The 13,938-nt window shown below is 41.3% G+C and overlaps 1 protein-coding gene across 1 annotated transcript; it reads right to left on the reverse strand.

Annotated features, from left to right (window-relative positions):
• Positions 1-830: 830 nt before the first annotated feature.
• RAD51 (RAD51 recombinase) lies at positions 831-10,790 on the reverse strand. The gene is made up of 9 exons (XM_032189309.1): positions 10,469-10,790; positions 9,701-9,838; positions 8,411-8,528; positions 7,787-7,878; positions 6,795-6,889; positions 4,620-4,733; positions 2,295-2,424; positions 1,929-2,050; positions 831-1,604 (listed from the first exon to the last, which is right to left on the reverse strand). The coding sequence occupies exons 1-9, from the start codon at positions 10,553-10,555 to the stop codon at positions 1,481-1,483; spliced, it is 1,020 nt and encodes a 339-aa protein (XP_032045200.1). The 5' UTR covers positions 10,556-10,790; the 3' UTR covers positions 831-1,480.
• Between the last annotated feature and the right edge of the window lie 3,148 nt (positions 10,791-13,938).

A 13,938-nucleotide genomic window follows, 5' to 3' on the forward strand; every position in this document is an offset into this window, starting at 1 on the left:
GATGATCCTTAAGGGTCCCTTCCAACTCAGGATATTCTATGATTCTATGATTTCTTTTTGCTCCAGCCTCAGTACCACAGGCAGCTGGAAGTCTTTGCCCGATTTCCCCACCCCTCTAGAAGAGTCAGCCTATGACAGACCCTTACCCAATCGAATCGAATTCACCCAATCGAATCGAATTCACCCAATCGAATCCCCTACTTAATGTTTTAACATGAGTTTTGATTCCCGAAACTCAGCTGCAGGTAACAGTGACAGCAGTGGTCTATTGTGCACATCTGAACAGAGAGATGCTCCATGGCTATGCAGAATTTACAAATAACAGCATTTAGCTAAAAACAAGGCAGCAAGCATCGTGACTTCTTGTGAAATTTAGTAGCCACCATTGCACAAGTATTTATGTACCTGCTTACATTTATCTGATGAGTACAGACAGTTGGATTCCTCCGTATGCTTTCCTTCAGGAGTTGACACAGAATAATCATCCTGGAGTAAAAGAGCACTGAAAATATTTTTTGCTACCAACCACCACTGTAATACAATTCTCTTTAATCAAGTTAAGAGTTGTTCACAATAGCATAGATTAAAATACTGGGTAATATAAAGTAAGCTTTTTAATCCAAAAAACTCTTAAAAAACATCTACAGGGCACTTAAGCACAGTTGTACTACACATCTCAAACAGAAGATTGTGTTTTATCACCACTAGTAGAAAAAAATTCCAGACTGAGATTCGTTGAAGACCTATGCATCTTTCTCCTACCTGCAGGTAAAAATGCCTCAGTCTGAATTAGCACCTGGCTAAATCCCAGAAACCTGTGATGTCATCAGTATTTTCATGGTCCATTTATTAAAAGCAGATTTCCACAGAGAATTAATAAAATACAAAAAAAGGCACTGAGATATAAATTAACAGTTCCCCAGAAGTGGCATGTTGCAGCATCCGAAACAAAATTAACATAAAGAATATGGATTGATGATAATCTCATCAATCACAGCAATATTCCCAAATTCTTGTTGTGGAACACCATTCTGCTTTATTTTGCAATTATTAAAGCAACCCACCAAATATTTAAGTTACCATTTTTCTTATTTGACAAACCCATCAATGTGACTTTAAAGTCATCACGTTATGAACTACTGCCACATTCTCACATTGCTGTGCCTCCGCCCACCAGCAGAATCCAACTGGAGCAACAGCTGTGAGGAAAATATAAAGCCTATGGTCTTCTGAAAATATTCTCAAGAAACCACTTGAACCTAACATGTGACTAAAGCCCAGGAGGGATGATCTCTTCCAAGCAACACCTGCAGATGTGTCTCAAAACGTATTCACCTGACAGACACGCATGTTGAAATACTACAGAGTCCTCTGCCAGCATCTGAACAGCAGCTGCACCAGGAAAGCGTCCGTAACGTGCCACAAAGAAAGGAGCCTTTTTACAGCCACCTAGTCTCAGGTTACGTGGGAAATGAAGTCTTCAGTCTTTTGCATCTCCCACTCCATCAGCATTAATAGCAAACATCGCTTCAGCCTCAGGAAGGCAAGGAGAATCATAAATTTTGCATATTCTGGTTTCACCTCGGCCTTTTCGCAGATACAGTCTGATAGGGAGAGGAAAAGAAAACTGGTAAGGATGTGTAAACAGGTAAGGAATTGTAGCCTCATTTCAGAAAACCTCTATCATAATCATTAAAACGTTCTGTTGGCACGTAAACACATCACGCTTAAAGCTGTAAGAACTTCTGAAAATGTTGGTTTTATTTTACTGCTGGGTCAGTTACCCGCTAAGGGTAGCACTTATTTTCTGAAAAGCAGACTGGAAATGCCATTCACAGACTACACATAGACCCAGAACTAAAAGGCACTTAGCTAAGTACACAAAAAAATCTAAAAATCTAGTGGAAGATGATAATCTATTCTCTCACCTCGTGGTGGAAGCATGTGCTATGATATTTCCTCCAATAGGCTTCTTGGGATCTGCTGCAAACATGGCTGCTCCATCCACTTGTGCTACCACTTGGTTGGTGATCACAACTGCCACACCAAACTACAAGGAGAAAAGCAACAAATCAGAACCCATACATCTTCCACAACCTGAATGGGAAAAAAAAAAAAATAAAGAACCTTCTGCTATCCCCTCTGCTGTTCATAACCACTCTACCACACATCTCAAAACAAAATGGAAGCAGACAGGGAGCAGGCAGAAAGCCATCTGCAGAAGATTAAGGTGTACAAGAGAAGGAAAACCAATCATCAGCCCTTTAGGGAGCAAAGCAAAGTTCATCATTTACCTCATCTGCAAGTCGAAGCAGCATACGCAGAAATCTGGCGAGATGCATCTGTCTGGCTGACAGCTCACCTCTGCCGGAGTAATCTGTCCGGTAAAGGGCTGTGGCACTGTCCACGATCAGCAATGCATACCTGGAAAAGTTAAATACAACATTCTCAGAAACTGTTCCAGTAGTTAAAAACGGGTCTGGTTGAAAATGATAGCATCCAGGTAATTTTAAAGCTACGTACAGGTGTGGATATCTGCCCTTCTTACCTGCCAGTTCGCAGAATGATTACATTTACCACGCAGAATGATTACATTTACAGACTCATCCAGCAATGTTCAGATTATGAACACCACAATAAAACCCATCCTTGTGGGACCCTTCCAACTCAGGATATTCTATTCAAAGGAAGCTGCTGCATGATTAAAAACTTAGATTTATGCTTGCGTACTATAAATGAGTCCAGAACTTAATATTTTTGAACTACAGGTATTCTGTGCACAGGTACCTCTATACCTCATATCACCACCTCCTTCCCTCCAAAGGGGCCTCAGCATCCTAATTTCAAACAAAAGCCTTTCAGCTTTTTCAATTCTCTCCCTGATCTCCACTGCGGGGGAAAGTTAACAGCTGTGTGGTGCTTACCTGCCTGCCAGGTTAAACCACAACAGTCCTTTTGACACCCAACATGGGGCTCAAAGGGTTAAGATAACAACAGATCTGACCAGATTGTGTCAGAGTGTTCAATTTATTTATAATTGGTCATAATCATTATATTAATTTCATAGTTGCTGCTTACAATTTACTTGCTCTCAAAGGTGTTTTACTTGCTCTCAGAGTTGTTTTATGTAACCCCTTTCTTTATCACCTCCAAGGTCTAGTTTAAGGTTGCTTTTGTTTTTACCACCTTGATGTATTGTGCTTAGGACACAATAAAAGCACCAATCGTGAGTTTCATCTGGTGTTTGCACTCACCACAGTCACTGTCCTTGTACTCTGGGAATCACCTCTTTGAAACTATTCACAATTACACTTTTTAGTTTTTCTCCTCTGACAGCCAATCTGTGGAGGAGACAAGGAATGACACCTTCCCCTTTTCCTCCAGGCCTGTTACAAAAGCTCTGGAGAATTTTGAATGTCCTTTGGATGTTCAAACAAGTATATTCCTATTGCTATGTCTCCAGAACGTGATACTGATTTTGTTTAAACAGCTATTTAAAAATGTCACCAAGAGATCTGCCCTGAGGCAGGAGAGTTACGTGTGGCAAGGATACAGGTAGGTATCTATCACGGTTGTCACCTCCCATGGTTCTGGGCTTCACCCCTTAACAAGTGTGAATGTTAAGAAACTGAAAGAATGTCTAAAAAAAAGGCGTGCCTTGACCCTGCAGCTGAACCAGAGAACCCATGTGTGCTGGTACCAGTCACCCCTATAACGTAGAAGAGACAATGGAAGCAGACCTCAGCTCGTTTAATAAGGGAAGAAGCAGCTTCTAGGAGGGAACAGGAGGAAAAATTAAAAGAAGCAGGCTAATCCGCAGAACAGGAAGGGAAGTGATGCATGCTGAAGAGGCCCACTGTATAACAAACTGAAATTTATTTCAATTGAAAGTAGAAGTGGAAATGTAATGGAAAGTAGCAATGGAAAATTAGAAATGTCATGCAGAAGGATAGAACTGGGTGGAGTTGGCTTGGGGTGAGACACTACCATTGCTCAGGGACTGGCAAGGGCTGGTGGTAAGCAATTGCACTATGCATCGCTTTTGTTTCCTCCTTTCTTTCTTATTAAACTGTCTTTATCCCAGTCTGTAAGTTCTTGCACTTCTACCTTTTTTTGTTCCTCTCCCCCATCCTACTTGGGGGAAGCGGTGGGTGCTTAGCTGTCTCCCACGTGAAACCACGACAGTTTAACATGCTCTAAATCAACTCTCCTTCTTTCTGAAGGTAATTTTAAAGAGATCTTTAAAACTGTTTCTCAGGCTGGCACTTGTTCTCTGTGAAGTAAGATCTGTTGTCACAGCTCAAACCAGTTACTGTCATCAAAAATTTTAACAGCAACAGGTATTAACTCACAACTGACTGCTGATACACAAAGCTTATTACAGGGATATGCCAAAGCATGATCTAGTTTGAGAACAACAAAATCTGATCTAACAGAGCTAAGCATTGAAGAGAACAAGTAGATTTCAAAAATGTTAACTTTAAAAGTACACCATTACATTGACATTTCACAGTTATGCAGTCTATAGAGCTCTTGCACTTGTTTATCACCTACAAGCAGGTTTATAATATGATTATACACCAGTATAAAAATCACCCCGACTAAATCATTCTCATTACCGTGATTCAGCCATCATAGCCGACGCCTGGTACAGGAGCTGGGTCTGATGGTCTGTGTTAAAACCTCGTGCGTATGCCACGTTATCAAGGACGTCACTGCCAGACAAGCCATACCTAGAGAAAGCAGTGAAAAAACTTTAAACTTCATGAACAGGAGTTACCTAGCAGGTTTACCTAAAAGCTAGATTAAAAACACATGCCAAATACAAATATTAATTAATAAAAGCATCTTTACTATTTACAAGGAAGCCGTTTTACTAACACTATTTTGATTTTCACACCTAATTTCTCTCTCCCTATTCCTGTAGGAATTAGACTTGCCTACGTACAGCTTTGAACAGTACACTTTTAGAGTTGTAACTATCAATTAATTTTACTACCTGCACATGATAGCTATTTATAAATCAAATAACTCAGCCTTACTAGGTAAATATCACATTATGCCTGCAGGTGAGTAACGGCCAATCAAGCCTAGGGCTTTAAAACAAGACCACATTGCAGTACTAGATGTTCAAGATTTACCTCAAAGGTGCTAGTCAAGTACCTGGAAAATCATTAGACTGTAAAAAGAAATGAGTTGAAAGGCTTTTAGCATCCATCCTAGCTAAGCTTGATGAAAAAGACAGAGCTGAGGGGGATGGATCTGACTACAAGTAGCACTTTCCATGTGCAGCCATGCACCCTCCTGCAGGTGTAGCTAGGGGCATTGCAAACATCATAACTTCACTGCCTCATCAGTGCTCAAGAGGCATTTGTTGCCATATCTATTGGTGAAAGTGAACACTGGAGCACTTTTGTACTTGCTGCATGAAATGCCAGTGGTGTCAGATCAAACTGCCTTAATTAAGAGCTAACAGGACTGAGCTGGTACTGTCCCCAGCTGCCTAGAATTGCACATTCCCTTCCCGAACCAAAAAATTATGAGCGAAAGGACTTCCTGCAGAGGGATGGCTACAAAACAGCTGGGTGAGGGAGAAGCAGCAGAGAGGCAAGGAGCAGTAATTCCAGATGTTTTGCAATCTGAACATCTGTCACACAAGCCTCTAAGCACTGTGTAAAACATTTTCCAGGGATCTGTTTGCCTTTCAGTAAGATTTTGATGGTAAGAAACCATCAAAATCCAGTAGTGACCCAAGTCTTTGGATCACTACTTTTCAATAACTTGACTTTACTCCATGCATTCAGGAGGGTATGTTGATTAGATCATTTTCTTCTATAAAGGAAAGGAAGCAACTTTGCGGGCTAGCACATCACACTGGCTTGGTGTTAAATCTTGATTTTCCCACCTACAGTTTCAGACAGGCCTATAAATACCTGCTGTACCTCTTAAGTCTGTGGTGCTGCTAAAAAGCAGCAGTCCTACCCTTTCAATTCCTCTGCTTCCAGCTCACCGAGGTTGCAATATGCGCCTTAGTATTTAATTGAAACAACCATCACAGAGAACTAAACCCTACAGAAGCAGTAATATGGAAACACTTCTGTTTTGAGAAACCCTGAAGAATCACAAGACCAGAAGCAGCTACTTTTTCTAACAAATGAAACCCATACTTCAGGCCCTTAACTCTAACCAGAACCTCTGCAGACGACAGCTTTTACTGCCTTCAGGAAGTTCAGATTAGTACGTTATACTGTCAAATTTGTATAAAAGACACTTCAGAACGTTCTGAGACAGAGGCAGGAGATGAGAAAACAACTGGTGAAAAGATGCTCTCTTCCCTAACAAAAGGAAAATCCAGTTGCTGTTGAGATATACTTTTTACAGAAGAATCTTTGCTCCAAGGTAGTGCTATTGGCAGAATTTAAGAAAAAAATCTTTGAATGTATTTCACTAACTAAATTTGAGAGAGATACTCTTAAATGAAGGTATCATATTCCAGGGAACAATGATGTTAGCTACTGTCCTATCCATGTAAAAATAAAAATACTTATAAAATACAGCTAATGAAGTGGTCTAAAGTGCATCTAGGTAGGCAGACTGAACGAACACAGGAAAGTTTGTTTTGTTTTTGTTTTTCCCTTTTTTTTTTTTTTCCTACATTTGTTTTTAAGGACAGTTCTAACTGCAACAGTCCAATGAATTGAAAGAGCCAGGCTGATTTTAAGTCATCCCACCATGAGTAAATGCCTTCCTTTCTTCAACTAGTGTTAGTTTGCTTCTGGCGAATCAGTACAGACCTTTCAGCCACAGCAAGAAGACGTTCTGGACGGAAGGTCCCTTCTGTGTCAATGTACATAGCTTTTCCTTCACCACCGCCTCGGTCAATGGGAAGCTAGAAGAGCACATGTGAATGAACGTGAAAAGTAACATGTAATACACTTACTGCCTTATGCCCTCAGCTGACATTCATACAGTAAATAAAATACCAAGCTATGCTGATTAAAGTCACATTTGTCTGGGGAAAGTGAGAGGAACGATTCCTGTTTTCATTCTCTGACACCTACAGAAGAAAACGGGTGCTCAGCTTCAGGCTGGGAAGTTTGGGTGCACAAGGGTGTTACCTAAATGATCAAATTGAGCCCTAAGCCTCTAATATTTTATGAAACAGCAACAGAAAGTAGCAAACAGTAGGAGAAAAAAAAAAAAGCAAAAAAATTTGTCTAAATTAAGATTAGGAAAAAAGGTTCCTATAAACTGATCTATTGCTTGATAGCAATGGTTGACTGAAGGCTGTTACAAAGGTAAATTGAAATAAACCTAAGATATGTTAGAAACAAAACAGCTAATCAAAGAAACCTATTGAACCCAGCGCAGTTTCATCCCTCTTTTCAAAGGCTCTCTGCAGTCTAGAACACCCAAAGTGATACCAAACACTTCTCTGTACTTAAGAGCTACGATCACAGAAGGCTAATGTCTGTTGTCAGACTACTAAGGAGGAAAAAAAGCCACAAAACTTAAGTCAAATATAAGTAATAACAATGACAAACTTAATTGATGCTGAAGTAATCCTAGCAGGCAGGTTAAGGATGGAACAAAATATCCTAGCAAGCTGCAAGCTCAGCCAAGGATGCTGCAAAGGTTTTTGAGGAATCTTTGTGAACAGACAAAATTCATTCGTTGTAGCAAAACAAAGTGATGCATGTAAAGAGCTATGAGAAGTGCACAAATGAGTAAATACCCAAAAGCTGTGCTATCTGAATACTTGATTTTAATAAAGTGGACAACTCACTTGACAGGTTACTGCTAGGGTATGGCACAACTGTGTTTTTCCAGTACGAAACTCTCCAAATAACTCTGTTATGGACCCTGTTTCTATTCCTCCTATGGGGAAAAAAAGGAGTAAAAAAAAATGTTGTTATACTTCAAACAAAGATAAGTATAGAATTTTTAAATTTATAGAGACTTAGCTTAACTTCAATACTTTGGCTGAAAGGATTAAAGCTCTAATTGTAAAAACTGGTTTCCATACTGAGGTTTCTTCAAGTTGGAACCAGGAAGTTTAGGTAAGTATATGTTTGAAGATGCTGAAAAGCTGAAAAGTTTTGGTTTTTGCTTACAAGTAGGAAAATGAAAATGTTGATATCTATTTTTTTTTCCTCCTTGAAGGAAACTCTAGGCTAAAATTAACTAGAAACGTGCAAAGCAAACAGTTCTGGGTACTGCATCACAACTAAAAGCTTTTAAAAGTATTTCTACAGCTTTTAGAAGAGAATCAGTAAAATCAGAGAGCAGTACTTGAGGAGATTTTAGTTCAACCAGAACTCACATGTTTGATGTGTTTTTGTGCAGTGATCATATCCATTGGGAAAAAAAAATAACAAAAAGTTAATCAATAGAGAACTAAAATCACTACCTTGAAGCAGTTTATCAAGTTCTTTGGACCCAGTGGTTATCTGGATGATTTCTGACCTTCGCTGATGGAATTCTGTTGCTGTGGTAAAACCCATCGGGACCAGTTTAGCTGCTTCAGCCTAAAGAGAACCAAACAAAGCAGTCCAAGGAGTGCTCATCCCATTCATTTACCCCCCTTCAGTAATTAGTACTGTAATTTCCTGTTTTATGACATGGAGAAGCAGCTGTATAATGTGATGCAGACACTTCATTTTACAGACCACATATGAATAGTTGGTACCGCTGAACAGAAATGTAATTCTGCTCAAAGAAAAAGCTTTGACATCCATTTTGCCTATTTAACAAAAATCTTTCCTCCCCTGTACTTGCCACCTTTTTAATTCAGTTCTGTCCATGTGAAACTAAAACACTTCGGATGGCCATGGCATTCCTAACAGGCTGCACCCTCATAATAATGAATAAATATACAAAGTTGGAAAAAAAAAAAAAAAGTGGAGATAAATATTCTCCGAGGTCAGATTTCGATAAATGAGAACTAGTTTTGCAGAAGCTCCACGTTCTGAACTAGAAGATGCTGTGAGATTGCAGCTCAGGCTCTCACAGTTAACAAAAGTAAAGCCAGGATTTGTACCTGTCTGAGATGCTGAGTTAGCACACTTAAGAAGGTTGTAACAGAGGAGAAGATGTTCTGGGTCAGTCCTGTAGTTCACAACCATGCGTCCTACACCTTGGCAACTGCCATGAGGGGTTGCTTAGGGAACACGTGAAACAAAGCAGGAATTAAAGAACTGACCCTCCATCTGGTAGTTGCTCTGAGTTCAGCCAGTGAGCTTCTTGATCTGAACGCTACACTATTAACATCACTCCTAGCTCTGCATTTATACCTTTTTCAACCAGTTTATGCTACAGAAGGCTACAGCATCTTGGGGCAATGAGTTCCATAACTTAATTATATCCTGTATGGAAAAATAAATAAATATTTTCGTTGCTTCAGGCCTATCAGAAGCCTTCTTACCATAAGAAATATTAAGCTAGAAATAATACTAATCCTGGACATATCTCCATACCTTCCACAAATTTTATAGAACTACCTCCCCCTTCATTTCTTCTTGAAGCTAGTCCTAGTCCTCTCGTCTCTTATAAAAAGCCATGGCATCCCTCTAATCATCTTTACTACCCTTCTAGGTACGCCAGTCATGGAGATCTTGTAGAAATCACCAAAATACTTTACACCAGCAGAAATAAAACCTCTCTAACTTCTTGGCTTAACATTTTTATACAACATCCTTACCAAGATTTTGTCAGCTTTAGCTTCGCTGATGCCTTTAATATTTAGCAGCTCCTTCTTGGGCGCGTGAGCAACAGACTCAACTGTGTGATACCCAGCTTCTTCCAACTTCTTCACGTCGTTTGCATTTATGCCACATTGCTGAAAGGGAGGGGGAAAAAAGATGGGCTACATCAGAAACACCATCTAATCACTGAACCATTATTGAGTACCTGAACTCTCTTTGGATCAAACTCTGTTATTACAAGTCAGCATGTTAAACGTTATGTCCCTACCACTTATACACAAAGAATGTTAAAAAAAAGATACCCTTTTACTAGTGTAACATTTAACTTTTTCATGGTGAGGGTGACAGAGCACTGGAACAGGCTGCCCTGGGGGGTTGTGGAGTCTCTTTTTCTGGAGATATTCAAAACCCACCTGGATGCGTTCCTGTGTGAGCTGATTTAGGTGTTCCTGCTTGGCAGGGGGAGTGGACCAGGTGACCTTTCAAGGTCCCTCCCAATCCCTACTGCTCTGTGATTCTGTGACAACCTGTTCTCAACCTCGGCAGCATAGAACAAGGTGAGGATGTTCTCCAGGTGGTTTGACACTACAGGTAACTGATGAATACTCAGAAAAGGACACGCAGCAAGGCAACAGAACATTTTTTTTTGGGGGGCAAAACACAGGTAAGCCCCTGACAGCCCAATTTTAGGGTCTGGCTTGCGTTGGAGGGCACAGCCCAGGAAGCTTCTTGCGAACCCAGCCTCGAGCCGGCTGTGCGCGTACCTCTAACCTGGCGATGGGCTCCGGCCCGAAGCTCTCCTCCTCCGCAGACACGTCCGCGTTGGCCTCGAACTGCATCTGCACGGCCATGGGGCCCGCGGGGCGGCTGCGTGAGGCGAGAGGCCCAGGCGAGGCGTCAGAGCGCTGACGGGGGGGGGAGCCGGGAGCAGCCCGCGGCGGTGCCTTCCCTCCCCGCTCCCGTTACTTTTCACGGGTTTTTCCCCTCAGGAACCCGCCGGGGGCGGCTGAGGAGGAGGAGGCCGATGAAGGCCAACGGACCCCAACTGACCGCAGCCCCCTCCCGTCACCGCCCGCGGCCGCCGCCGCTTTGGAAGAGCCCGCCACCGCGTCACGTGATGAGGTTACGGCAACCGCCCCTCCCCTCCGCGTCACGTGACCTCCCCCCCTTCAGCCCAGCGCCTCAGCGGCAGGGTTTGGCGGGAGCTTCCCTTAAAGGGGCCGCGCCTGCTTGTTGTTTGTGGGGGGGTTCTAAACTACAAAAGTCTTTTTTTTTTTTTTTTTTTTTTTTTTTTTAATCATCATCGTTATTATTAGCTTTATTTTAAAGTCAGCGTAATGAGGGGAGGCTGCTCGGTGAAATCGAGCTGTTGTGAAGGAGAAGGTGCCCCTCTGAGGAGCTCTACGCTGGGCTGGGGCTCTCAGCAGCACCAAAAGGAGGAATCATTGGAGATGGGGGAGGGTTTTGGAGCAGGGAGGGGGGCAAAGCCCCTGCCCTGGGGGCGTTTGGCTGGAGGAAGCCCAGCAATAATCAGCCTCATACCTACACTAATCAAATCCCATGTGCTGGTGGGAGGTCATGGGCCTTGAAGCCTTGCTGGGTTAGGAGAACCCTCTAGGGGTGAACACATCTCCGTTAAAAATCAGCCAAAGTAACCTCCGCCTATTAAAAAAAAAAAAAAACAAAAAAAAAAAACACACAGCTGAATGGTGAAAGCTCACCCTGCACATAAAAGCACCTGCTAAAATACCAAAGGCAGCAGAAGTTTCATTGATGGCTTAATCCTCGCTCTGAGCCTCTCCCTGCTGGACTTCGATGCCACAAGCAAGGGTAACGCTGAGCAGGAAACCTCAAATGTCACTGCTGCTTTCCAGTCCTGCAGCTGAGCAAGGTCTGTAGGAATTCCTTCAGCTCCAGTCTTCGCTTATTAGTACCAAACATTAGGACAAAATGTAGCAGTGCCACGTTATTACAGACACCGGCAAGAATTCGTTCTGACAACACGCAAAGCACCACGATCAAAATAGCTTCAGGCCAGGCTTGTTAGAAATATTTGAAGAGTTTTTGTGCTTTTCATTAAAATGTTTATTAAATCCATTTTAGTGCTGGCAAGCTAGCTGGTGCGTCATACAGATAAAATCATGCAAAGATAAAGAACATGAGATATTAAAGAGATATTCTCAAATATTTAGTACTGGCTCGGTATCTACACAGCTAGCTTTAAAAAGGCCCGTTAACCCCAAGGGGAATCCTACAGCACAAAGCAGGGAAGAAAGGACACTGGCCAAAGGTTTCCCTTTGTACATGTTGCTATCCTTTTAAGTGCTCCATATCCTGTCTACTTAAAGAAAATTAAGGTAAAAAGCTCTTGTCACTGTGTGAAGTACCCATGAGGCTGTATGGCAATGCACATCATAGGGCACAGCTAAACCTTATTAATTGTCCTCCATCACATGGGCAAGACCACGAAGATTCAAGGAGGAACAAAATACAAGGAACACTTCAGAATCTCATACCCAAGGAAATTCTTGTTACGGTCCCTTCACTGACTGGAACCCAGTCGTGGTGGCTCTTAAAACTTCACCAGTACAAGCCACCAGAGTTAAAGCAGATGAGCTTGTGTTCAAACTTCAAAGCTGTTTAAGTTAACTTAATATCATGTATCTAATGGCTGATTTGAATTTAACTGCCGTTCCTTCAGGGTGGCATATCTGGTATAAATAGCCTATTTAGAAATCCTTTTTCCACTCACAAGTCTTTTTCCTATAGTTTGTAGAGATAAGGTGATATCAAGGAGAGAACATCATGAAACTGCGTTAGGGGAGGAAAAGGTTCTTCACCCAGAGGGTGGTTGGGCACTGGGACAGGCTCCCCAGGGCAGTGGTCACAGCACCGAGCCTGCCATTGTTCAAAAAGCATTTGGACAACGCTCTCAGACACATGGTCTGATTTTGGAGTGGTCCTGTGCAGACCCAGAAGCTGGACTCGAGGATTTTCATGGGTCCCTTTCCAACTTCGGATATCCTATGATTCTGTGATTCAAATGTTGGTGTCAGTAGCTTCCACTGCTGCAGGTGAAGTAGCACTAGAATTGCAAGGCGAGATTAGACAGTGTGCAGAGTTCAGTTTTAGAAACATTAAACAATTTTAAGTATCTGAAACAATGATGCCCTTTAGAGAACCCGGTTTGCAACTCACAGCTGCCCTGTACTTGGAGAGAGAGAACTGCAACGAAAGTTGATTCAATACCAAGATTTCCCTTCTGTTCCTGAGCTCGGCAAACACTTGCTTTAGCACTAGATTACCCTTTCCTGTCCTAAATTGCCAAACTGATCACGCATTTTACTTTTGGACTCTTCTCAAAGTACTGATGTATGCTTAAATAAATGTGTTTTCCACTAGTGTTTCTATCCTCTGTCCACATTTTGGAGTGTTTCCCATGAAAACTAAGGTTGGGAACATGAAAGCAGAATATTACTAATAATGCACAGTAACTTGCATTTGCATTTTTTAACCTTTTACTAGACTACTAAAAATTTAATATGCATGTAAGGTGACAAAACAGACCATAAGAGAAGAAAGGCTTTTCCATTTACATATACATAAAGGTATCAGCCCTTTAGCAATATTGTCATAAAAGTCAATAAAGTCAGCAATATTGAAGGACAATACATGATTCTTTTTCTGTAACATACTAGACCTTGAAAATAGTTGAAATTCACTTGGGATTCACACATGGCTGGGTAATTTTAGGTGCTCATGGATGATGTCTAAATTTATAAGAACAGGTGCTTTAAATTAAATGCAGTAAAACAATGGCTATTATTGATATCCATACATTAATCATTAGAGAAAGCCAAGGTCAAAACATCAGTCCAATGGTATTAGTATGAAAACATGATAGCTCATTCTTTCAGTTAGTATTTTATTACCATATATGAAGTAAGTCATTATCTGTAGATGGATATTTTTTTTCCCTCCAGAAAATATTACTGAAAAGTAATTAATTTCTTCTACCTTTCCTTTCCCACCCCCCCATCCTTAAAAGCAGTACAGACATAATTTGAAGTCTAATTTCAACTTTGTACTGAGAATAAAAATGGATTGCTGAAGGAAATAAGAGTTTGCCAATATTGTATATCCCACTTTATGATTGAGCAATGGCTCTAATAAGCATTGTGTTTGAAGTTTATATAACCAAATTCTCATCAAAGTTTGGCTAGCAAAATGTTTT

Source organism: Aythya fuligula, chromosome 5 (assembly GCF_009819795.1).
Source record: "Aythya fuligula isolate bAytFul2 chromosome 5, bAytFul2.pri, whole genome shotgun sequence".
In the NCBI taxonomy this organism is placed as follows: Eukaryota; Metazoa; Chordata; class Aves; order Anseriformes; family Anatidae; genus Aythya; species Aythya fuligula.